A 27,357-nucleotide genomic window follows, 5' to 3' on the forward strand; every position below is an offset into this window, starting at 1 on the left:
TTTATAATCGGACTTATATACATAATTAAACTTTAAATTAGTTCATTATACCATTAGAGGTGACATCTATATTACAAGATCTCTAGCACACGGTAAGGCAGGTAACATAAATTTCTACATTGAAAACAGTTCAAGAGACATCTATATTACAAAAGCTAAAAAATAAAGGCAAAGTAGGCAGCACAGATTTCTACAGTTTGCTCTTCCGAATTTAGCGCCATCTAGCGATCTAAACTTCAACAGCGAATGTACGTCGCAATTTACTGGGAATTTGAAATGTTTTTGTAGAAAATACAAATTTGTAATGTTATCATAAATAATTATTTTGGAATACGAGACTTTTCTACTTGTACTAGTTTATAATCGGACTTATTTACACAATTAAAGTTTAAAGTAGTTCATTGTACCATCAGAGGTGACATCTATATTACAAGATCTCTAGCACACGGTAAACTAGGTAACATAAATTTCTACATTGAAAACAGTTCAAGAGACATCTATATTACAAAAGCTAGGTAAAGGTAAAGGTAAAGTAGGCAACACAGATTTCTACATTTCGCCTCAAATTAATTTATCTTTTATTCATCCTTCCCGAACTGTGTATGAATTAGGTGATATGCGGATAGGTAGGTGTTTAAAAATAAAAGTCTTTTTTAAATACAGAGAAAATTTTAATTTAGAAATTTTCAAGGGATGATATGATATAAATATTTACAGTAAAAAAAGAATAAAATAGATCTATGATCTTCCTAAGCATTGTTCTTGGATGTTTCTATATTATAAAATATAATAAAAAATAAAACAAATCTTCTTGTACCATATTTACCATATCAGCTAATATATTATTATCAGTACTAACAAAAACATGCTTACGTATTTTGTGTTTTTATTTTGTATAACATTTTTGGGTACAGAAAATTTATCAAATAACAAAAATGAAAATAGGTTTTCAAATAGTTTTTCTACGGCAAAAAAATCTATGCTATATAACTACATGCAGTTTTTTTTTTATTTAAAAATGTGCATTTATATTACATTTTTTGCTAATTTTAATGTCTCAATCGCTTCAATTTAAAGACAGAATTTTACGTATTTTTTTACAATGTTATTACATTGATTACATTTTGGAAGAAACATATTTTTGTATATCGCAAAAATATACCCTATCTTTTGAACGTTAAAATATTGCACTTTGAACATATGTTTCTCTTAATCTATTTTTCATATGCTATATTTTATCGCGAAAACATGAAACGGAACACAAAAACAAACTATGGTTTTATTTTGTTGCTTAAATTATTTTTATGGGTGGATTTCATTTGTTTTAAATACTTAATATTAACGATATGCATTTTGTAACATTATTTCTAATTATATTTGGAAATTAAAGCTATTTGAATTTTTTTTTGTTTAATAAAAATGCTGAGATCTAATAACTGATAATGTCAGATTATTATAAACAAAACATATATATGACATCTAGTCCAAAGTCACGAACCCAAAAAGTGCCTCTTTCGATTCATTCCGAAATAGTTGTTTTCATCTATCATTTCACGGTATAATCGTCTTCAATTGGAACCATCTTATATTTGTTTAGTATTTTCCACATATAAAAATTATTGTAATCAATGTTTAAATAAAGCGAAATAGATTCTTTAAATATGTCTTTGAAGGGTAATTAGTTATCTATCGGATATAAATTATAAAAATCATATATATCCCACAAATTTTGGATTCGTACACTCGGGATAATAATATGTAGATACTAATAATAAAATTTTGATTAAGCGACAACACGCGATAACGCGCGTGGAATTAAGGCTTTCGAATCTATTACATTGAACTATTGAATTTATTTATAAAGAAAATATATTCAGTACTTACTGGCCTTTTTGTAAAAAATGGTTTTTGATATTGACGCCCCTGTTAAGTAATTAGACTAGATAAAATAACGCGGGATATAAAAATTTCGAAATTAAAATTATGTTGTTATACTGTAAGAAAAAATTTATTTTAATTAAAATTATGTACAAAAAACTTTGGAAGATGCTGGAAATTATTTTGAACGCAAATAGAAAAATTACCACACTAAGTATACGTTTAGAAAATTTCAATATCACTAATTAAAACTGGTTTAGAAAACTTTAGATACGTTTTTGAATTTCTTTCAAAATAATTAAAGTTCATAAAATGGGCATATCTGGCTACTACATTGCAAATGATACATTTATCGTTTGAAAGGAAAATATCTAATTTTATATTGTTCTATACCCGTATAAGAGATCATAAGGAAGTTTTAGATTTTTCCTCGCCGTGCATAGCTTTAATTCTTTTTTAGACAAGTATTTTTCAATTTTATGTTATAACCGATATATCCCCTAAAATTAAACTCTTGAAGCAAACGGAAAATATTAATATTTTATAAGTTGGATTATTTTCTTCTGTTACTTTGTCCTAGTGAGATATTAGTGAGATATTAAAATAATACGATTCGGTATATAATAAAAGATTGTAGATACTCTTCAATTTATAAAAATCGTACCAAATTTTTGATGAATTATATTCGCCGTTTTTGAAAATATATTTATATCTAATCAGTTGTAATTATTAGCTATTGAAATCTTCGTTGTAAGATTAAAAAATAACTAATTTAGAGACTTTTTAAGCTAATACGAAACTTATATACTTAGAATATTGCATTTTTTGGCCGTCGTGGTACTTTTAAAAACAATTGGAAAGCACAATATATTCTCCATAATGGGAAATAAAACGTAAAAGTGTATATCACAAAATGTTCAAAACATTTTCTTTGCTTTTTTTAGCTCGAGAGCTTACTATATATAATAATAACGGTAACAGTCTTATTTAATAATAACTAATTAAATACAAATCGAAATAAAATGAATGAAAAATAATGCCAATAAGTGAAATAGTTAAAATTGGCAAGATTTTTGGAAATGCAGAATATTTGTTTGAATTTCAAATAACGTGCCATTTACTTGTTTCAAATTATTACACCGGTCAGCAAGAAATTTCGTTTTTCGACATCAAATTAAATTAAAATTAAAAATGGATTATCGAGAAAACCAACACCTCCACAATGTACGGTTTCTCACAAAAAATTTTGCTATTATTCCATATAACATTGAATTATATAACTGTCTAAAAAATATCGTCGTATTTGTAATGTAAATTGCCGGCGAAGTAATATTCGTACCGAACATACTACCAAAACAACACCTACACTATAAGTCGCGCTTTTCGACAAACCAAGTTATTATCTTCAGAGACCAAACTGTTTACCCGTGCAATTCTGTGCGTTGATGTTAGTTATCAGTGTGTTCAGTATTAAATTCCAACAAACATTCTACAATGTATTCCGTTATAAAACGTAGGATCGTTATAAAAACTGGATATATATATATATATATATATATATATATATATATATATATATATATATATATATATATTTACACATAAAATTATATCGAGTATTTTCAACAAACCTACTTCAATCACAATTCAATAAATATTTTTTATTATAACCTTGGGGATAAATTTTCGTTTTCGTGATTGCACTTTTTGTAATATCTTACAACAAATTATCAACCTGTATTTAGATTCACTATGAAGTTTTTTAGGTCGTCCGCATAACACACTATCAACAACTAAAAAAAAAAACAAGAAAAAAAAAACAAGAAATATTGACATTGTTCATTTTAGTACTCCCACCGTTCTTCTTCGTTTTCTTGATTAAGGTTTTTAATTTCACTGTCGTCTATCTTAACGTCACTCCTCGCAGTCTGTTCTTCCCGATCGATTTCTTTGTCTTCCATTTTTTCATTTTGTTCGTTATCGTTGCTGATTGAAGACGTTTCGCTTTGTTCGTCTTCGTACCTGTCCAATACCGCTTGAGGTTCCACTCGTACGGTTTCCTCCGCATTCCTCCTGGCGTAGTCATCGCCGGTCTGCATCACACAGACGCCGTTAATGATGACTTCGTCTCCAGTATTCGGTTTTTCTTTTTCTTCCTCCCAATTCGGATTTACCCATTGAGGTGCAGCAGGTTTTCGTCTCGACGACCTGCTCTGGCTCGAGGGTATTTCTTTGGGTTCCGACTTTACTACTCCGCGCAAACTTCCGCCCGATATATTTGAATCTTCTGATGCGTTACTTTCGACGTCGTCATCGTCATCGAAATCACCGGGTTCCCTTTTCAATGCCGTCATAGATAGATCCAAACCGCTCATTTGTTCTTTAACTGCGTTATTTAAAGCCGCCAAGTCCATATCGCCCGTAGGCAATAGTCCTCGACTTATTAAAGCGGCTAAATTGGCGTTCGTTGCTAAATAAGGGGGATAAGGTAACGGAACACCGCTTAAGCCCATTCTTTCCTTCGAAAGTTCAATTAATCTTTGGTTTAACAGTACTTTGAATTGTACTGGATCGAAGGTTTGTTGGTTGCCCGTTTGATCTCTTGGAGGTAAATCGGAAGGGAATCCATGCGGTACTTGCTGTTTTAAACGCATTCTGTGATTGTGAAACCAATTCGTGATAGTTCTAGATGACAAAACCAGTTCGGTCGCTAGAAATTCAATTGTATTAACGTTCGGATATGGATCTAAATGAAAGGCTAGCCTCAGTGCTTCTTTTTGTTCTTCGCTAAATAGAACTCGTTGTTTTTTAGCGGACGGTGGTCCAGGACCGGGGGAATTCGAATGGTAAAATTCTGAGGTATCGTTCGAAGAAGTATCACTACTATTATCGTGAGCACCAGCTCCAGATGATCTCCTCCTTTTGTTCGCTTCTCTCCTTTCATTTTTTAAAGCTTGCAGTCGATCAACGTTGTGAGCGTCGTTCAGCCAAAGTTGCATTCTTATGAAGGGTTCTCGGCCTTTTATACTAAGCATATGCCAAGGCTTCGGTTTCGATAGAAGTTCACTAACGGAGCCTTGTGATAAACCAAGAACAGCTTCGCCGAATATCTGAAAAACGAATATTTGAATCGTTTGAATTTTTCACTCACTATATAACTTATTACCTTTTGTCCAATATTATTAGCGAGTAATGCTTCTTTGATTTTCGTAGTAATGATTTGAGTATCGAGGTCTTGCGTAAGAGCTGCCATTTCATAAACGCTAGGCGAAATATGTTGGTGCATATTTCTGAGAGGTGTGTGTTGCTGACCCATGGGAGAATGTGGAACGCCGTGCGGACTGTGATTGGTTTTTTTAATGAGATCTTGATTTTGAATATTGATCGCATGATGTGGTGGCAAACCGGGCGGCGTTAATAACATCGGAGGTGGAGGAGGTTGCGGATTGATTCCTTGCGGAGGTCCAAGCTGAAGAGACGGAGGTAAAATGTTTTGAGATTCTTGCATTTTATTAAGGAGACCTGCCGCTTCCGATAGCATTTTGTTTGTTGGTGGCATAGACTTTCCTATCGACGAACAAGCTGTAAATAATAATACATTATTTTTGTTCGATTAAACGTTTTATACGATTTTACCGGGTTAATTAAAAACAAAAAAAGGAAAAAATAACATACCTCCTCCGTATCCTCCCGTCCTCATCAATTTCTCCGGGGCAATTTTATATTGGCTGGCTACCAATTTGTGGACGGCGTTCTCGTCTTCTAAGAACATTTTCATTCTAATAAAGGGTTCCCTGCCTTTTTGCGTCAACATATGCCATGGCTTGGGTCTCGCTAAAAGATCACTAACAGAACCTTGCGATAATCCCAATACACTTTCTCCGAATAGTCTCTGGCTTATCGAATATTGGCTTAATTGTTCTTTGACTTTTTTAACAATATCTTCTGTATTCAAGTTATTGTATAGGTCAAACTGTTGTTGAGTTATTGGTGGTAATACTGCTTTTAGAGGTCTATTATTATTAGACGGATGCGGTTGGGATGGTGGTTGTGATATGAGGGAATTTGTGATGCTTGCCATTCGTTGTAGAGGCGATGCTACTGCCGATCCGGAAAAATCGTCGTTCGGAGTCATAGGTGGCAGAATTGAATTATTTCCTAACGGACTGGACGCCGTCGATCCTGTACTCGGTTGAGTGCCGGGTTCAATTTTTGGTTTTACTAAACTAAATGCAGATCCCGAATGCCGTGACATTGGATCGTCTTTTTCATCTTTTTCATCCATGCTGCCGTTCGCCATTTTCATTTTGTCTTTTGGAATGGAAAGATCCTGAACCCCTCCATTGGAGTATTGCTGTTGCTGGTGATGAGCGAGTGCTTGCTGTTGGATAGCCAATAGACTTAACGGCATCTGTGTGGAATTTTGGCCGTGATTTAATTTGGCGAATTCTCTGTGATATGCGTCGAGAACTAAACGTAGTTCTTCGGGCGTTCGTTCTAGAGTGCTGCCGCTATAGATATGGGGAAGAAATAAACTTCATATTAGTTTAGCACTGTTCTAAATTTCAATTATATTAAATTAACATAACTTAAATACGCGTATCTATTTTCTAATCGAATTTAATCCTTACCCAGGAAAAGGTCCATCCCTTTGACCTCTGAGATCATCCAACCGTCTACCCATAAGTTTAGCTAATTCTTCTTGATAAATTCGAACGACTTTATCTTGAGATATATCGTCATTTTCGTATTTTTTTAGTCTCTTATTCATACTGGAATCTCTCGAAAAAGGACTACTACATCCTTGAGGTGATTTGGAATCTTCATTGCTGTGACTGTCTTCTAGAGGTTGTTGTTTTATATGTTGTTGAAAGGTGGGATTATTTAAAATGTGTACGAATCTGTCGTCGGGATGATCATTTTCGGGACGACCGTAAGGTGGCATACCGGCATCCGATTTGCCTGTTGATGAAAAATGGTCTGTAAGGATAATTATTAAATCAGTTAATTTATTCGATTGTTTTTAACATTAAAATGTATAAAGTGTGTGTCCCGTTTTTATTATTTTTGTTATGTTATGTTGTGCATTTTATTTTTTGGCTCATACCACATCACTGTCATGTTATTATATTATATTTAGAAATACTTCGTTATTCAGATATTATTAATCACAAATAAAATTATTAAACTTATATAATTTCCTTCGTTTTAATAAGTTAATAATAATAATGATTCGATAAGCTCGTTGTAATCGCCTGCCTGCGGTTAAAGAAATGTGTGTATATATATATATTTATCCATCGACATTAATCAGTGATATTTACAAATAAAGAAAAATCCTCATCCGTTTACAGTTAAACCGCAAAAACAATTGAACACATTTATGTCACCGAACAATAATCGGATTATCCAAGACCTACTGCACACGTTTTAAAATCCATTCGACTTGTCATTCACATATCCTATCACCGATTGAATGTTTTATATCAAACACGTTAAAAAATAGACAAAAAAAAATTGGCGAGGGCATCGGACAAATCCTTAAAATAACAATCTGTTTGTTGCACTCCAGCAGCGTCACACGAGAGGTAAAAGTTGCGGTAATTTTTTTTTAAATATATACAGTTTGTTTTTGAACTTTATTTTACATATTTTTCGAACCATTAATCATCTTTAGAAAGAAAAATCCAACATTGATATTCAAAATATGAATTAACGACATAAACGCTTTTGAGTAATCAGTAAAAGTTGAAATATTTCATTTTTATGTAAAAGTTTTTTTGATTTTGAAATAAATTCGTCTTTAATAAGGTTAAAATATGTGGAAATAAATATATTTTTCTATAGTAATTTTACTCACAATTTCATAAAAGCTTCCCGATCACGTTTTTCGATATTTGTCAATCTAGTTTCCATTTAGATTTCTTTCTGTATTTCCAACACTAATTACGAAATTGCTCCATGTTAACTGTCAATTTCAAATTTTTATTATTCGACATCAAAACAGTCATATTCAAAACATATGAAATAAACGAAATAAAAAAAATCTAGACGCGTTTTAATCAGGAACGTAATAGGTAGATATAATACCCTTGAAAAATTATCTACCGAGTTTCGAATCATCAGATGTGAAATGTGAAAATGAAGCCAAAGAAGTAGAATTTTGAGTTTTCAATAAACGCTTTTACATACATACTTTTTACATACAAATTCAGGAAAATATTATTTAAAAAATTGGAATGAGTATTTTACTGAAAGATGAACTAGAGACTGTATATTGATGAGAAAAGCGATTTTGTTGACTGTTGAAGGAGAAATATTAGTTGCGGATTTGAGAAATAAGTGAGTACTTGCGATTCTAAAGAAATTCTCAAAATTAAGTTTTTCATTACCATTTCATTCAATTAATTTATCTCTTCTATGACCCTGGTAAAATAATGACATTATTGTTCTATTTCTAGTTTATAAACGAATATGCAATCAGAATAAACACTAATTTCATAGCAATTGTTTAATTTTTCTCACGAATGGCAAAATTCAAACGTTTATTGTATATGTAAAGTGCTCTACGATATGCATACGATTTAATTTGAATGCATTTTTAATTTTTTTAGAGGGACAATTTTTATATTTGAAATAAAATTACCATATTTTTCTCAAACAATTTAAAATCACTAATAAAATAATAGACGATCAATAAAAACATAAAAATAATCACTCTATTCAAGAAAAGTATAATTTCTGAGAACAAAACGAATTGATTTATTGTAATTTTTGAACGAAAATACGGCTCTAATTATAAAAATATTTAATAATACATAATTCATAAAACCAGCAATTATATTTCTTTAGACCGTGGTATTTATTCATATTAAAAACATAATTCGAGATTAGTTATGTTGTGAATCATTTCCTGTCATTCAATCACATTTCTAAATTGGTTTCAAGAAGACCAAACGTATAATCGTTTAGTTCAAACTACGGTTATTTTTTTTTATTTCGAAAAATTAAACCGACCGACACCGAACTTAGTACATGAGGAAAAATTTGTTTGTATCCTTTATCGACTTGACCAATTTATTGAGAAAGATTTAATATGTTTATGTTACCAATAATTATTAATATAACAAAAAAAAAGATCGTTCAGTGTGATTTCTCGAAAAAGAAAAAAACGGAACGTAATGATATCGTGCAAGAACCTGAAACATTTTTGATAATTTCTAATATGACTGTAATTATACCCGAAAGACATGATGTTTCAAAATAATACAGAAAGAAAAGAAGTATCGTTTATAAGACAGACATACAAATAGGTACACGCAATCGTTTTTTAATGAGCATACTTAATACACGGAATTAAGAAAAAAAATTGATCGACCAAATCACAAGATTTCAAACTATGAATTTATGTCTTCGAAATTATTGCCTTGTTAAAAGTATTTTTCTAAATAATATATCATTATAATAATATGATATAAAAAAGATAGATCGCAGATGTACTCAATATATTTAAAGTTATTTATCAAGGACAAATGTGGGTTAAATTTTTCGAATAATTATCGGAATCTTTATTTTCTTTTTGCCACTTGAGAAATCTTAATTAATAAAATATTCTTTTACATTGGACTATCAAGATTAATATAATAGTCTCATATATAAAAATATTACGGATACAATAAAGAAATATGAAAATTTCATTTTTTTTACGAATGCGATCTCTATAACACGACGGGAATCGATTATATAAAAGCATTTTTATTTCTAATATAATCATATATATGAAAAATATATCTAGCCGTAGCTTCACTGCAGCTGTTACAGCGTCACATTTTTCATGTCTATAGGAGATAATTTCTTTCTTTATTTTTCGAAAAAGAATGCTTCACATGATATATATTTATAATATAGTATATTAATGTATGTTTTGTCAATTGGAAGGCTTCTAAATAATAAATATAAGTATATATATATATATATATATATATATATATATATATATATATATATATATATATATATATATATATATATATATATATATATATATATATATATTAACGAATAATGACAGTAAAAACTATATAGACTTCCGAAATATTTGAAGACTAATTTTCAAATTGAAGATCTCTCTCACGTACGTTCGTCAAGTTCTCATTTGTTTAATACCATTATATATTACAAAGAACAACCAATAGTTAGGTAATAATGATGAGATTTAAATTACATCCCATCGGGATCGACAGCCGTTTTTTTAGGGCCGGCGATCATTTATGAAATTGATTATAGGTAATTTTCCTTTGATGATTTTTAAACGCAATTATAAGCTCGTTACCTCTCGCGTTGATTCGCGCCATTGAAGGGCAATCAAAATTCAAACTTTATCGTTTTTTAATTGACACATCTCTCGATATATTTTCTGACGCTTTAATGTCGGCGATGTTCTTTTTTTTCCGTTAACATGATGTAATACATTCCCACCTTTTTTATCGAAGAATCGAACTAATGTAAGTTAGCGAGGAAACGTACAAAGAAAAATCGCGAAGCGAAATAAAGTAATAAACCGATTCAGTTTTTCAACCTCATAAACATTTATATATATATTATATATCCAATGTTGTGTATACACAGCATAAATAAATCTATGGAAAATCGTTATTCTACCGATGAATATAAACTTTGTAGCGTTTTCATGGCACCTTCGATTGTATCGGCGTATTATAAAAAAGTTTTTTACGGCATTTTCAGTTTTTACACATGCAACACTCAGCACGCGAACTAATCCCTTCGTTTCGATTGTTTTTCCATATACGCTTTCGTCAGGGCGCCTTTTTCCATTAAACGAAGGTTAATTGTAAGGGTTTGAGGGCGTCTCTTTTCTTTGCCGCGTGACGTTTGTTAAAGATTTGCATAGCCGAGGAAGTCTGTCTCATTTGAATATTGTTTTCAGTGAAACGTTTTTCTTCGGCAAATTCACGTTATCATCGATTCGATTTTATTTTTCATTGCCCTTTAGAAGAGATATTGTATAGCACACATATAATGGATATAATTGTTTAAAAAAGATGAAACATTTCCCATAAAACGACAGTTATTAGATAAAAAACAACAAAAGGTACTTCCAAGGCATTTCCGGTATTTTTAATCGGTAGCTACATATGATACTAATCGAAAGTTATACGGCAAAAAAATAATATCGATTGATAATATTTCGTTTCGAGATAAAGAATTGTATGCAGGTAGGTATAATAATAAGGTCTAATTTAATTTGTGTTTATTGTTTCTACAATGAATGTAGGTAATATCTAAACTTTTTGTCTAACTACAAGTGTCATTCTTTAAAATTTATAGTTTGAAATTAATGAGGCACATTGGAAAAGTCTTTAGAGCAACAAAAGCCATGGCCGCAAAAATTTTAATGAAGAAAATTCTTTGGCAAAACTTCAACGTTCGTATCATTGTTTTCCATTGGTGTACATACAAAAAAAACGTAAAGGGGTTCGATAATAAGACGAAACGATTAGATATGAAGTATTTCTTTTCGTTTTTTTTTCGATGATCAATATAGTGTTGCTTTTTATTAATTCAAAACAGTGCCAATACATAAAATATATTACGCGTTTTTCAAATTTTATAATTTCTTCTCATTTTAATATTTTGGATCCCATCGCTTCTACTCACTGGGATGCAATGGTTGTTCCTTAAGATCCTTTTTGATGTTTCAAATCAGTTTGTTCTACGTACGTTCTTAAAATAAAGCGTCAATGTCAATTAAATAAACATAAATTTCGGTTATAAATGCCTGCAGACTTGCGTTCGGGATGAAATATTGTACGTTAATATTTCAACTATAGTATAACTAAAATTAATCGTGTCACTGATATAATTATTATACCGGGAATATATTTGTTCAAAACAATATTCTCAAATTCTATTTTCTATTATTTTCGATTTTTTTTTGTCGGTAGATATTATTAGATTCGTTTCAATGTTATTATTTTGTAGTTGTACTGAAATTGATAGGTAAAAATAGAGTGGTAAGCTAATAGCGTGCTAGTATTTCGAGATATTAAATAATCACATATTTTGATCCGTCCTATGTTGACAATATACCTATGTTGGGTGCGCGCTCCCATGAAAAAGTAATTACATTGTGAATCAACGATTGTTGAAGTAAAAGCAGTAAATGCAGATTATTATAGAAAACGGTCTACATCTACTACTATTCGAAAGATAAACACAAATATTAAAATGTCATCTCTCGGAAGAAAATATTATTGTCTCACGATTGTAAAAGAACAAGTTTTCTAATCTCTCGACTAATTCTTGTTTAATAATAGAATAGAGAAACGATTTTCTATGTATATACGTCGTAAAAACGATTATCAATTATTAGACTTTTCAATATCTGTATAACGAAATAGAACAAAAAAAGGGCACACCTTAGATGAGAAATGATGAATTTTTAAAAAATCGCCTTACCTTTCTTTGGTATTAACGATTTCAGTAGGAGTATGGCATTTTCGTCACATGCCCACGCGTGCATTTTCCTATAACTGTCTCTTCCTTTTTCCGTTAATTTATCCCACGGTTTCGGTTTCGAAAGTAACTCCGAAACCGTTCCTTGCGACAATCCTAGTACGTATTTTGCGAATAATCTTTGGCCAATATTGTGAATCGAAAGTAGTTCGCGTACCCTTCTTGCGATCTGAAGAGTATCTGAAAATTTCAATCAAAAATTTTAAATTTCTAAATTTTACTTTATTATCGTCGACTCACCCAAATTTTGTGTTGCGTATTTATCGATGTTGTATCTCAACATTTCTTGGAGTCTAGCTTCCATCGGATCTCCCTTAGGTATAAGGCTTTCTCCAAGTCTTCCTACCATAGATCCTGGTGCCATACCTAAATCTTCGGCGAACTTAAACGGAGGTCTGTGATCATCGAATCGGTAAGGGCTCTTTAAACTATCTTCATTTTTTAAAAATGTACACATCGCCGATAAAGGGAGATTGTTATTGCTAACGTGATGGTTGTTGTTGTCTTCTTGCGGACTTTTCGGATTACCGTTTATGAGGTTTTCGTTAGGTGAGGATTGACAGACTTGATCCGAAAGTTGGGGAGTGGAAGCCGTACTTTTGTCCGCCGTAGAATCAGCATTAACCGGCGTCGAACACTTGAGCGATATATCTAAAGAAGCAGACGGTGATTTGGGTGTTATACGATTTTGTTCAATGTTTCTTCTCCAAGAAGAAACTATTTCTTCACCTAATAAACTACCGAACGCGTCAACATTTTGAAAAAGTGGCGGGAGGATATTCGGAGGGGTTGTAGAAAGGGAAGGGGTTTGCGACGGATGCTGATCAACCCCTAGAAAAAATGGAAATAATGTCACATTAAAGGTGTTTGAAGGGGAATAGTACATTAGACTTTCGTAGAAAATCTCCCTTAGGTCTGAGGAAAAATTACGTTTGGCAGCGCTGCCATATCTATATGTTTAAATTTCTATAATTTCTTAGACCTCTTGATATGTTTATGTTTCTAAACCTTCTTTATTTTAGATCTCTCTTCTGTTTCAAAATTAGTTTTTTTTAAATAGTTTTCGAAAGATAGATTAAATTTTGAAACAGAAAAGATCTAAAATCAAGAAGATTTAGAAACACAAATGACTTTGATTTTCATTTTAAAAATCGACATAAATCCCGTCGAGGTTTGATACTCGTCTATAGGTTTCCGGTGTTGCCGAACGTATTTTTCTTTAAATATTTAGAAAAGTTTCTATTCAATGTGTTCAAATATGTTCGAGGATTGTATAACATAGTCTAAATTTTTTCTAGAAAAAAAATATGTCATGTCGGAAGGAAAATATAATTTTGATGGTAGGTACTGACATTTGATTTATTTTATGTGGATTCCATTTTCTATAACGTAACAAAATAATTTTAACCGAAGAGTTACGAGTTAACATCAAATTTAAAAGACTTTTATAACGACAGTAAAGCTTCAGTCGGACTAATAAATTTTCCGAGAACAACGACAAACGTATATCTTTCGAGATTATTTGCATTTGATTAATAATTAAGATGAATTCAACAAACTTGAAAAAAAAAATTGTTATTCGCAAGTTCATATGGTTGTTTGGATGTCAAGAATCTCTTATTCATATCAAATTACGAATTTTGTTGCTTATGTTTTTAATCGATAATCAAAAAACAGTCTCGGAACAGAAGAGGATTCAAGTAGAAGTTAAATTATTTTTTAAAAATAAACATTTTCGTTCGACTCTGTACAACATAGTAAATTTCAACATATATATGTACTAAACAATAAAAGTATTAAGGACCTTCAGAAGTAGTAAAATCTCAATTATAGCGCACTCGAAAAAAGAAACTAGTTCAAATTTCGTAAAAAAAAACTATAAGAATCAACTGGTTCTCACGATGACGAAATTGTCTTTACAATTGTTCATAAAAACAATAAAAACGGCGTTTCTCAAGAACTTGTAATAATAAATTAGGTTTCCTAAGGCAGTACACACATTTTAAAATATCAGTTAAAGCAATAAAAAGGTTACATGACATTTTAGAAAGGAAAATCGAGTCGTGTATTTAATTATTTAGTACAATCATTTTTTTATCCGAATTATATTTATTATTGATATTATTAAACAAAGAAAAAAACTCGATTTATTAGATAATATTTTCCAAATTATCACTGATTTTATTATTTAATTATAATCGGAATATTTGTTATAAAAAATATGAAATAACCTCAATAAAATCCAAACGAAATAAAGATCTACTTTTTGATTTTGATTCATGATTTCCTCTTTTACGCTTGAGAGCATCTCGATCTAATTAAAAATACGAAATTCGAATTAATTACCCCGTTGTGTTCATGAATTATGTCTCTCTTTTTTGGGAAATTTGTGCTATGAGACTAACTGTATCAAACAATGAGATGTTATCTTTTTAGCTTTGTTAAGCTTCTTTGATTTCTACCGAATTATTATTAAATTATAGACAGAACCGGAGTTATTAATAATATCAATAAGAATTATTGATATAAATTTTCATAATTTTTAAATATTAAGTATTTATACTCGAAAAAGAAATTGTTTCTTAAAGTTTTATCACCTATTTTATTAATTAGTCGTATATAATATTGAACGTTGTTAAGGTTTTCGAATTAAACTTGTCGAAAGTATTAGAACCGATTCCATAAAATATTTTTGGATAAAATTTCCAAGTCCAACTCTGTAATGAATTATAATATAGACAGGTTGTTCATGATTTCGACAACGAGTAATTATATTAATTGTTTTCGTAGTTATGGATATACGTATTGTTTCCCTCTACTTTCTTTTCTAATTGTTCTTATAAAAATAGACTACATTCAATTTAATGAGGGGAGTAAAAATTTCGAACAATTTTAAAGAAATTAAGCGATATGTCTAGTGTGACGCGAACGGTCGCTTATTTAAAACATTTTGAGATTGAAAAAAAATGAAACATAATTACCTTCAATTTCTCTCTTCGGCGATTTATCGTTCGGGTCATGAACGCTGAGATTTTTCGATTTTTCTAACAATAATTCTATATTTTTTCCATCGGGATTATTGGCTAAGTCTGAGCGTAATATACTACAAAGAAAGAATTCAACGTTTTAACGGTTTAATAATAAAATTGACAGACAGTTACTACGAATTGGTCATATTATTATTATTATTATTATTATTATTATTATTAATAATATTTTCAAGTAAATTACTACAAACTAATATTTTATTACAGATTGAAAAAATAAAAGTTTGATACGTTCAAATTAACTTACCTGACTTCTCTTTTCAGTTCGTCATAGTCTTTTTGTGAGTCCAATTTGTTTTCTAATCGTAAAACGTGTTGTCTTTTCTGTTCCAATTGATCTTCTAATAAGCTTATCTGTGACATAGATGACTCTTGTAATTTCGACAGACATCCCTGCAGCCTTTGTATTTCCTCTACTAAATGATTGATCTGTAACAAAATGATAACAAATAATAAGCTTGTTGGTACGGGTATTTTTGAAAAAATAAATACATTCGCCGATTGTATTTATTATAGATTTATTTCCGTTCATTAAAAGCGAACCGAATATTATACATTCTGAGAAACATTTCTCAATTAATCGAGCAGAAGGGGTGCCTATATATCCACCCCACGAAAATTAATCAATGCATTTGGAAATCACCTTATAGGGGGGTTGGATTAATATAATGTCTTCATTTTCTGTAGCGATTGATTGATTTCGATGCTACGTCATCACTAATTGTAAGTTTGTGTAGTAAGTTCCTTCGGATATTGGATTTTAGGAAGTGAAAGGGAAACCTATCGATTTATACGAGATAATTACTTGGTAGAATTCAACTTTTCAAATACGATTAGGTATCATGTTATAGAAATACATTTTTATACTAGATAAAAGAATCAGTGTTTTCCGGTGATTACTGTCATCGGAAATACAATTTAATTACTAAACGATAAGTCGAAAATTGGAAATGAGTATCTGTATAGAAAACATTATTCTAATCGGAAAATGGAGCTATTAATTATAAATGAAAGAGTCGGAGATAAATTCTTAAAAATCGTTCATATACCTAGTTGAAATACACGAAATAGATAAATATGGGGGATATAAATTTATCTGTGGACATTTTCTTATCTCTTTACACATAGTCATTCCCTCGTATTTCGCCAATTGAATCGGCTGCAGCAAGTTCCGACAAAAAGCACGATAGGCCAAAAAAACCTCTACCCTTGTAAGGTATCGGTTTGAATTATTGTTTTAAATATATCACCCTTGAATTTCCCTTCTGTTCGATTTTATTTTTTACTTTTAATAGCCCTCTGTCGGATTATAAAACTAAGGGTTTCCGACCCAAAAAAGCCCCGCATGAATTATGTCTTAAAAGTGGAAACGAAGAAGACAATTTTTCATTTTGAAGGTATTGTTATCTTCTTCTAAATTAAAATGATAATAAAGATATAAAATTAACTGCATGTTTAATAATGAAACTCAGAGATACTTTTTGTATTTTTTTTTTCACTAATTTTCGTTCACAACGTATTCATTGAAATATTGCCTCGTTATTTATTCATCCATCCATTCACAAAAGAACTCTTCTTCGATTCCCAGCAACAAACTCCCCTATTTACTTTCAACTTCACAAACCGGATATTTCTGGCAAGGCATAACTTTTTCCAATCAAATTTTTTCACATACGTGTTTTAACAACCTCATATGGGGTTCAAATAATTTTTGCGAATATACCTAAGAAAAAGTGTATAGTTGCTACTTGAATGTAAACAACAACGTCAATATTTATGTGGGACACCTATAAAATCCGTAAGCTCTCCACAAGTCCACACTCGACATTTTTAATCGAATAATTCGCAACACCAAAGTGCCAAATGATTAAAACAATAATAAAAAAAAAAGTGAGCGGCTTCGGTTGGCAGCAATAACTTATGAAATCGCCTTTGACTCTCCCTAAAATTCTATAGACCAACGGTATTATTCCACGTCCCGGAACATTTTTGACGACGAGATTTTAATGGGGACTACTGGAGGTACGTTATTTTTGTTTTGATCGGCAATAAATTCGGCGTGTTATCACGAAATGTGTGATATGAAGTGAGAGCTAGGACTTTTAAATTCCCCGATATATGTATCAGAGGAATATTTAGAAAGGGGAATTGGTCACATTTTTCTGATACCCTACCAACTCTCGAAATTATTTGGTATGTGCTTAAAATAAATTTTTTTCCAATATCTCTCTAGTTTTTATTTGCATTTTAATCAATCGTTTCTCGTATTTTAAATGAAATAAAAGAGAAATAATCCCTTTTTTTTGGTTACACAATTGGATGTTAGGATATTTACAGGACGTCGGAAATTGTCAAGAAAATTTGCGATGCGATTCAATTTCGTTATTATTTATTCACTGTTAGATGCTTACCGTTTTATATTTTCATTGTTACCTAATTAAATAACGAGTTTCCAAGAATATTTTAACCGTAAATTCTGTCATGAGTCACTAACCCGTTGTTGGTTGTTTGTAAAAATATTCGTAATTAAACATAGACTTCACTATCACCGTGTCAACTGGTAAATAAACTTACATGCATGAGACAAATGTACAATTAACCACTGAATATATCTGTTTAACTTGTATGAGCTTTAAAGGTGATAATATACCGGAAACTATATATTTTCGTTGATATTTTTAGGAGCGATAAACTATAATATACTTACATAAAATTACTATCAATACTTTTAAAATTTCAAAGTTTATTAATGTTTTGCTTTGTTTTTTTTTTCGGGGTTGAAAGGGTTTTATATAAGAATATCATTAAATATACGTTTTATTATTGCCAATTTTGAAAATACAACACATCACACTTTCAATCGCGATTATGATAAACTTTTTTGCTACGTATTCTTTTAGGAATTAGAAGTAATGATTAACCTTCTATTATTTAATGGATTTGATATATTTATAGAAATTAGTATCTAATAATTAAAGGTTTTTGTTATTAATGCCTGTTTTATACGTAAACGGTTCCATTCGGTTCGGTTTGTTTTCGTTTTGTTACATCGAATATTTCCTCGACACGAATAGATTTCTAATCGTTTGAATATATAAATTAGTTCACATGCAATTCAACAAATGATTCAGTTGACAGCCTAAAGTACTTTAAAATTTTGTTTTCGTTATCTCTTAGCTTCGAAAAAATAGTAAAAATGCTCCAAATTCTTGACGAGAAGATGCATCCAATGAATTATTTTATATCTTTCACGTTTTTTATTAATACAGAACAAATCATTACTTGTCACGATTATTATAAGTACCACAAATCACCTTAGCGCGAAAAGACACGGAATTTAATATAAACCATACGAAAATCGCGTTTCGTTCGTTTCCGGTTCCTATCGAAAGCATACGTATGAATTGAGACTATGAAGCTTTGTAAGTACCTATATAAATAAGAAAATCCGTATTTTCTACATAATATATATGTAAGATGATTATTGATATTGTTAACAACTATTTATTGGATGAGGATGATATGTTTAGTGAACTCACTTGTTGCTTCTGCGACATTGTTGTGTATTTAGAACATTGCAACACTTGGTAAAAACTGTATTAACCTATCAGAATGTATCATCATCTTTAACAATGTTGAGATAACTGAAATCAAATTCCCTCAGTACGACATAATATTACAAATAAATGATGCCTTAAATTATAATTTATAATAAAGCAAACAAAATCGTGATAAATATTGTCAACACTATCATCTCCATATCTGATATTTTACAGAAAAATAAAGAAGAAACATCAGTAAATATTATAATAACCTGTTAATGTATTGTAAAATAAATCATTAAAAAAATCGAGAATAATAATTAACAGATAAGGGTTTTATAAGGTTAGAGATAACGACCAATGGCGCCTAAGTCGCAATTAAACATTCTAAGCAAATAGTTACCTGATAATAAGATCATGGGCGTTCATTACAAGTGAATCTGATCAAACAATTCTTGTTTATGCTATACTAGGGGTATAGCTCTAGTATTAAACTTATCGAATAAATAAAACAAAACGATATCTACCGATATATCGTTCCTTTTTTATATCTTAATATTTACACCCTTTTTTTTAAATAAATGTGAGCGCCCGTATTTAAAATTTAATGATAGGAAATCTTAAAATATCTACCAACGTGATGAAATCATTGAATATATATAAAATTTCGAGATCTTATCATACGATTTGAAAAGATCGCAATTAATATATACATATAATAATTTTTACGATAAGGTTTATTTGTTAACCCAAATTCGTAATTTTATCTTTCTTTACTTTTGATTCTCGAGAAGCGAGAAAATAGGTACTGGTATAATTTTTGCTACCTATTTGTTTAAATAATGAAAAAATTTCGATATACAAAGTAGTCGATTTTGTAATATTCATATTTATCTGTAGTGATCAATTATTTATGATTGTTTTTAATTTAAATCCGATATATGAGAAAAATTTCAAAAATACGATAAAATAAATTGAATTTGGCGAAGAATATATGTCTCGACATCGAGATTACATCTACAACGAAGAATTTTAATGTTTTTATCTGTCTGGAAACAACTTGGCCGTTGTTATTGGCGATAACGTTTGTATTTTATATCAATATGATAGATAACACGATTATTTTATGAAATTTTATAGGGTAATACGGCCGATGATATCTACAGTGAACGTGTACGTACATAATTGGATTGGTACGAGTCGAAAGTGTACACAATATTGGCGGCCAATAAAACAACACTACTATATCGTAAACAAATAAAACGAAAAGTGCTCGTCCAATAACTTTCATACTCGACTTGAAGAAAATAAAATACATTTCATTACAGTCATATTTTCGAAACAGAGGCGTACTGAAAACGACAATATAAATACAATAAATAATTCGGAAATAGAATACGAAGAATATTCATATTCGAAATGTTACAATTGAGTTATTAAATATTAGATATAAATTTCGAGGGATTCGAATCTTGAATAAATTATATTAAAATTGTAAAAATCGAGATAATTTGCTAACTGTTAAGTACATTAAATATGTTACACCACTGCCGAAAAAGATTACAGGTTTATCGAGTGAGTTTGAACGAGTCATAAGATGGGTGAGTCTTGAATTTATGCCCATTCTGATGTTTATCGTTCATATACACTTTATATTCCCCCGTTTTTATAACGTATTCATTTGTAAAACAAGCAATAAGGCATTTTTATTTGGATTTTTAAAAAATTTATATGTCTACTACAAACGGTAGCAAAATTATTACGATCAGATAACAAAAGAAGGGAGGCGCAGTATTTTTTTTTTTAATTTTCTTTCTCGTTTTGATACTATTTCAATTTTATTTTCAAATAAACATGGATTAAATAATGCAACCTAATCTCGTATCGTATCGAAGCTAGTCAGTTCTAATTTCACCATATTATTATTCGTTGTGATCATAAATTAGAAGAGATATTCCTAATATCAGAAGAGTGCGGCAATCCTATCTTAAACCTTTTTAATCAATGCCAAACCGAATGAGTCATTTGAATAATTGATTATAGATATGTGGCCGCATTTAAAAACCCTTTTCCCTTCCGTACCCCGTAGGGCCAGAATCGCGGAGAGAGAGAAAAAGGTGGGGAACGAGAGGAAAATCCAGTAGCGGTACTACGATTTTTTGATAACACTCGTTATTATATTCTAAAATAAAATTTATGTATAGGAGCAAATTTTCTGTACATATATATATTTATATATATATACATAATAAACAACTATCTTGATTATAGATGTATAGATTTAATTTTATTTCGTTGTTTCGTTTTTTTTGTCATTTTTATATGAAAGTATCATAAAAACGTTAGTAAGTAAATTTTCGATTGTTGTTTGATTACAAATCCGAAATTGGTACGTAAGAAAAGATGGTAGCACGCCAGTTCGATTCTGGGTAGAAGGGCGATGAAAAAGCGTTGCATAGCGGGTGACGCCGGCGGCACAGAGATACACATTATCTTGAAGGGAGATATTTAGAATAGGTAGAAATGAATAATCTGAACGTACGAGAAAGATGAACAAATGTCAATTATCGGATGAAAAGAGACAGTGAATAATCAATCGATATTTGCTTCAGACTTAGTTGGTATCACACTAATTGTCAGATGAAGGGCGAGAGGATAAGAGAACGGGGGCTCCGGAATATTGAGAAGGAAAATCGAATTATTCCATTGATTCAGGTTTAAAATACAATACTCAAAACATATATTTGGCATTTCATACATAAATTTTGATTAATAAGAAAAACCGTGAATATCTTTTTAACAATTTTATATATCAGTTACTTTTCCAACGGTCTCCCTTATTTCTCATTTGATGGCACCCCCAAAGCGATGTCGTTTCTAATCACGCATTTTAGAAACGTAATGAAAATAAAAATTTAAAAATTGATTTACGACAGATTGGGGAGAAGGGAAAAAATAAACGAACGTCTTTAATTGGTCGTGATTTACGAGATCTTATCTGAGGGAAGTGAAATTTCGTTATCATATTTTAATCTGTAACACAAAATAAGAAGTCTCGAAGAAATCCAGCAGAATGTTTTAATCAATTTTCATATATATATATATATATATATATATATATATATATATATATATATATATATATATATATATATATATATAGAACGAATTTTCCATTCGGTAATATTTCAAAATGGTAAATCACTTTTAACGTAATTAAATAGATGCCATAAGATTGATAGCGATAATAAAATTAAAGATCTTTAAATATAATTAAATATATAAGGCTATTTTTAAACCTCCACTTATCATATCATAAAATAATTAGGTATATATTTTATATGATACATTATTGCGTCAATCGTTAACAATTTTTAGTATTAATTCTAATTCTAATTGGTAACTTTAGTTTGGTGAATATTTCATAAAGTGATATTCAATCCTTTGTGGAATGAAATTTATCATTTTCTTTATTACAAAATTTTACATTCTGGTTGAGGTTTAGCATCAAATAAGTAGCTTTATAATTATAATCTTATTATAATGTCAAAATTCGATGCCTTTCCCGAATAACGGTATTCGTATATCGGTCCAAAATAGAACGAAAAATCAAAATAAATATCTTCGAAAAGGCATATTTCGATATGAAAATACGAATCAAATACCTATTATCGACGGAAGAAATTTCGTTTTTCGGGCCGGTTAATCGCGCCCTACTTCCTATTGTTTTCGAAGCTCTTTTCGTACTTTCGATTCGGAAAAACATTTTCTATCGTTTCGTAACACGATGTCGAAGTTGTTCCAAGTAATTTTTGCGATTGTAAATCGTTTTAAGGTGGGAGCTGTGTCGGTCGAAACAATCGATGTTTGTAATAATGAATAATAACTGGTTCGCATGCTTCGAATTCGGCTTCACAGATCAAAACATATAACTGATGGTTTCAGGGACGCCCCAAAGGTTTTTTCAAGGGATGATCTTCGCTCTCGTTTTTCTCCTTGTAATTAATTTCATTAATATCATTCATTGATGTATATCGATTGTTAAACAAAATCCCCAATTTTATAAAGTACGAAAAAATACTTTGAAAATCTTTTAAATAACGAAAATTTCCTCAATCGTATGACTTTTGATTGTGTATTAAGTAATTAAAGAATTAACAGGGAAAGGTATAATGTAGAGCTATAAAAATGGTGGGACTGTATACCTATAGTATCGTGAACAATGGAGTGAATATAAGCTGAAAGAATATTCGAAATAAAGATGTACGATGCAAAGAATTAAAACAGAAATACACAATGTAATATTATAAGCTACGGATTAGTCTTTTGGAGAATATAAAGTGTGGTAAAATTGCAAGTTCGGATCACGTAACCCCCTATTTGAATATTTAATTTTAGTAATGTATCATTCATTTTTTAATTTTAAAAGCGAAGGTAATCCTCGTTTTCGAATATCGTAACGTGACGATTATTAATTCAAACCAAAATGATATGTATAAGCATATAATGTAATTAATCCCGCAGAGTGCGCCAAGAAATTACTAGTATATATTATTAATTTTTAGAATATTATTTGGAATATTTGTCCTATTAGGTACATATCATGCGCGTTCATGATATTGTATATGTATCGAGTAAGTATTAGTCTCATCCTTGTCCAATCGGTTTATCAATTTTTGTTTCTGTCCTTTTCTCTACGCCACTCTGAAATCGGCATTTCACTTGGCTCTTTTCTCTTTATATTTGAGAGTATAATTATTGATTATCGAGCTTAGATGTACGTAAGGGGGAAAGGGGGAAGGTGATTAAGCTATATGGAAACTCACCCCTTTCGGGGATGTCTGACTGATTGGGGATAAAATACGGGCGAGATCTAATATTTAAATTAGATACGTTTTCTCTTTCTCTCCTCGTGTATATATATATATATATATATATATATATATATATATATATATATATATGTGTGTGAGTGTGTGTGTGTGCCTTAGTTTCCCTTAACCCTTATATTCTCCGTATCGTATGGTCAAACAGAATGACGAATGGATTTTTTTCTTTTATTCGGAAAAAATCCCACTGCTGATTTATTCATCCCACTTTTGATTTAATTAGGCGCCGCTGTTTTGTCACTTTTGCTGGAACATTATTGAAAATTCACCTGACGTTATAGCCCGACAAAGCGTCTCTCAAGCCCTTTGAAATATAACCCAAAAAAAAAAGAAAGAAAAATTAATATGCACATAAAGCGAACGAAGAAATTAATATCGATGTTGATACATTTCAGACGGTTTTCGTTTTTAATAAAAAATATATTGTTCGATATATTAAAAAATGTTTGAGAATTAGTTTATCTTTTTTAATGAAAATGAACCGTAGGTAATTTAATATATGTATCTATCTACCTGTGCCTATTTTCTCGCACAATAACCGTTCCACGATTTCAAGACATCGTCGCTTCCCCTTATACTTTCAAGTAACATATCCCACGATTGGATTTTGCATTAAGGGGGCAAATGGCACATCAGAAAAGAGAATAGGATGCCATTTTACTAATTAGAATTGCTCCCAAACGTGCCATTATTATACGAATGCTTTTTTCTCATCTGATATAGAGCGATTAAAAATCTACGAGCGATACGATATATTAAAACGGATTCTAATACACTTTGTAGATTGTCGTCTGAATAAATAAATGATATAGGGGGAGTTTAAATTAAGAGATATTGTAGTTATTAATTAATTTTTATGGATTTAAATTATTATTTTTTCTTAAAAATCGATGGTTATTAACATCAGTAGGTATACAATTTTTTACATTGTAATTACTCAAAAAAAATTTCTTTTCTTTGAGTATTAATATTCCATTTTTGATAAATGAGCTTTTCCTAATGTTATTATTGTTAGATTTTAATGCATTTATTTGTGGGAAATGATTCTCTTAATAATTATTCTATGTATGCGTGATAATTGTCTATGAATTATAGTTATTTCCTGATCTTATACATTAACTATTTTTGAGCAAAATTAAATTTATTATGCATAAAAATAATATAAACCATTTACACAATATAACTAGTAAATGTGAATAATGTTTATAAAAATAAAAAAATTATTCTAGATATGTATCAAACGAGACTATATAGAGGAGAAATTACGATCGAGGATTTTGTTTCTAAGGAATTAATTAATACCGAAGGAATACTTTTCAATGTTTCAAGGTTATGCACAGAGTAATGCGTTCGGTTTTCTTTATACATATATACGTATGTATATTGTATATATATATATATATACACTTCATCATTCATATGTGAACAATGGTTCAGTATAAAAAAAAAATGAAGCACTCAGTGAATCAGTGAAGGGTAACGATGCATCACACAAACATTGTTAATCACTCTAAAGATGCACAACCTGTATATATAGTGCCTAAATTAACGTTTGCTTTTGTTATTCGCTACTAAAAGACCATCATAAAAATGTCATTGTTGAAGAGTTATTACCGAAGGAAATTGTCTGTTTGATCGGGAATGTTTTCTTATACAATCAACTTCGTCTATTATTAGGTATTAGATATTTATCTTTTGGAAAAGTATTTTCAAGTACTGTTATAAATGAAATCCATAATTCGATTTATTTCGAAACCTCTCGCTTATTAGCGAACGATTGACATTCGCCAAACCGATAATTCCAGTTTTTGCGAGAAATACCACGGAAAGTTTTCATTGTCATCGTCGTCCCTCTGTATCGTTTTCCGAACGATCTTCATTCCTATTAATTTCGACATTGACCGAAATCTAAAACCGAGCTTATAAAGTTGCCATTCGATTTCGAAAGTTTTTTTTTTAATGGACTGAAAATTAATTAGGTGACCATCAATCTCGGATTGAAGGTGTAATGAAATTTCCAATATGAGGTTTTATTTTTGATTGACGATTATAAACGATTAGAACATCAAAACTCTTTCCAATTCTACATTTTTCACTTGTTCACAGGAATTATGATTAAATGAAAAAAAGGTATTCGAAAAAGTGGCGAAAGAAAAAAATTGTAAATCTATTATAAACTGTTTCTCTTCAAGATATTACGTCTTGATTATACTTTGATGCCTTGAGAAAATTGGAGTATTTACTGAAATAATTGATGTTTTTTTATAAATATTCACACTCGACAACCTAAAATACAGTAATTAACGATCAAGGACGTCCGTTTGCAATCTATTCCGATATTTTTTTATCATAATTGATTAGTCGATGAGCTTAATTCAATAATAATATCAACATAAGAAATATAAAACGTATCGTACAAAATTCAGTAGAACGAGTAATTTTTATCTCGAGAATTGTTTCAATTAAGTAAACACAGGAAACGATGACAATAAACTTAATTTTTAATCCTGCGTCCCAAATAAAATTATTAACTTCTTCTTTGTTTTGAATACTGGACTTTTTTAAATTCACATGAGCATCGTTTGCGTTCCGCTTTGCTAAATTCTAACAATAGATTGAATAAAAAAAAATTTAATTGTGTAGTCGCACGATTTGTGGTTGATATGATTGGTCGATCATTTAATTTTACGCAACTTTTAGGTATTTGATTCGTTTAATAATACGCAAGCTATCATAAATGCTAGCAGCCGATCATCTACTACGTAACTCAACTTCTAAACGCCTCATTCCAGATTATACACTAATGTAAGTTTATATCTTATTATATTCTGCGATACATAACCAATTTCCATTCAACCATATAATATCTGTACCTTTAGTAACAAAATCCCGCTTCTAATTTCAAATTTAAAGCTCCGCGAACCAATTATGCGAAGGAATCGGCAATATCTGCCATTTTGATTCAATCTATAGGGATGACACTCTTGGGAGTATGCAACCAGATCTTAATTTGTTTTAATGCCCTACGTAAGAGAGAACGGATCTTCTTTTGTTTTTCTCTCGACCCTACAGATGTATTCGTCATAATTAGATGAGATATCGGAGGTGCCTTTGTTGGCTAAAAAAAAAAGAAGATGATGAAAAACAAGATGATAATCCGATTTATCAAGGGAGGCATGATTATTACTATTACTGTTTATTTTTCATAAAAAGAAGTTTCTACAATAAAAAGTTATTTGTAGAATGAATTTTTCGTTATTATGTGTATGTATGTATGTATCTCGAGACTTTTTATAGAAATATATATTTTTACCTGCTAATAAAATAAACCATCAATCCCATCAATTTTAGAACCACACAAGTCAATTTCGGATTTTTACTTCGAGACACAGTTTTCACGCGAAAAATAACTAATTCATTGTTAATAATACTATAAATAAAAATGTGCAGCTGTTTGGTCTCAAT

General features: G+C 30.3%; 1 protein-coding gene across 6 annotated transcripts in view; it reads right to left on the reverse strand.

The window, feature by feature from the left end:
• Window positions 1-655: 655 nt before the first annotated feature.
• LOC130447608 (homeobox protein cut) overlaps window positions 656-27,357 on the reverse strand; it is a 65,057-nt gene continuing 38,355 nt past the window's right edge. Inside the window, exons 1-9 of one of the 6 annotated variants that reach the window (XM_056784517.1) lie at window positions 19,001-19,087; window positions 15,709-15,890; window positions 15,396-15,517; window positions 12,655-13,245; window positions 12,358-12,594; window positions 6,510-6,858; window positions 5,554-6,413; window positions 5,045-5,460; window positions 656-4,988 (exon numbers count right to left, since the gene is read on the reverse strand). In XM_056784517.1, the coding sequence (XP_056640495.1) occupies window positions 3,723-4,988; window positions 5,045-5,460; window positions 5,554-6,413; window positions 6,510-6,858; window positions 12,358-12,594; window positions 12,655-13,245; window positions 15,396-15,517; window positions 15,709-15,890; window positions 19,001-19,018 (4,041 nt within the window). In that variant the 5' untranslated portion in view covers window positions 19,019-19,087 and the 3' untranslated portion in view covers window positions 656-3,722. Of the gene's footprint in view, window positions 4,989-5,044; window positions 5,461-5,553; window positions 6,414-6,509; window positions 6,859-12,357; window positions 12,595-12,654; window positions 13,246-15,395; window positions 15,518-15,708; window positions 15,891-19,000; window positions 19,088-27,357 lie in introns of those variants that run through there. The other 5 variants (XM_056784516.1, XM_056784514.1, XM_056784512.1 and 2 more) reach the window with 5 other exon arrangements.

The sequence above is a fragment of the Diorhabda sublineata genome, chromosome 8, assembly GCF_026230105.1.
Source record: "Diorhabda sublineata isolate icDioSubl1.1 chromosome 8, icDioSubl1.1, whole genome shotgun sequence".
Lineage (NCBI taxonomy): Eukaryota > Metazoa > Arthropoda > Insecta > Coleoptera > Chrysomelidae > Diorhabda > Diorhabda sublineata.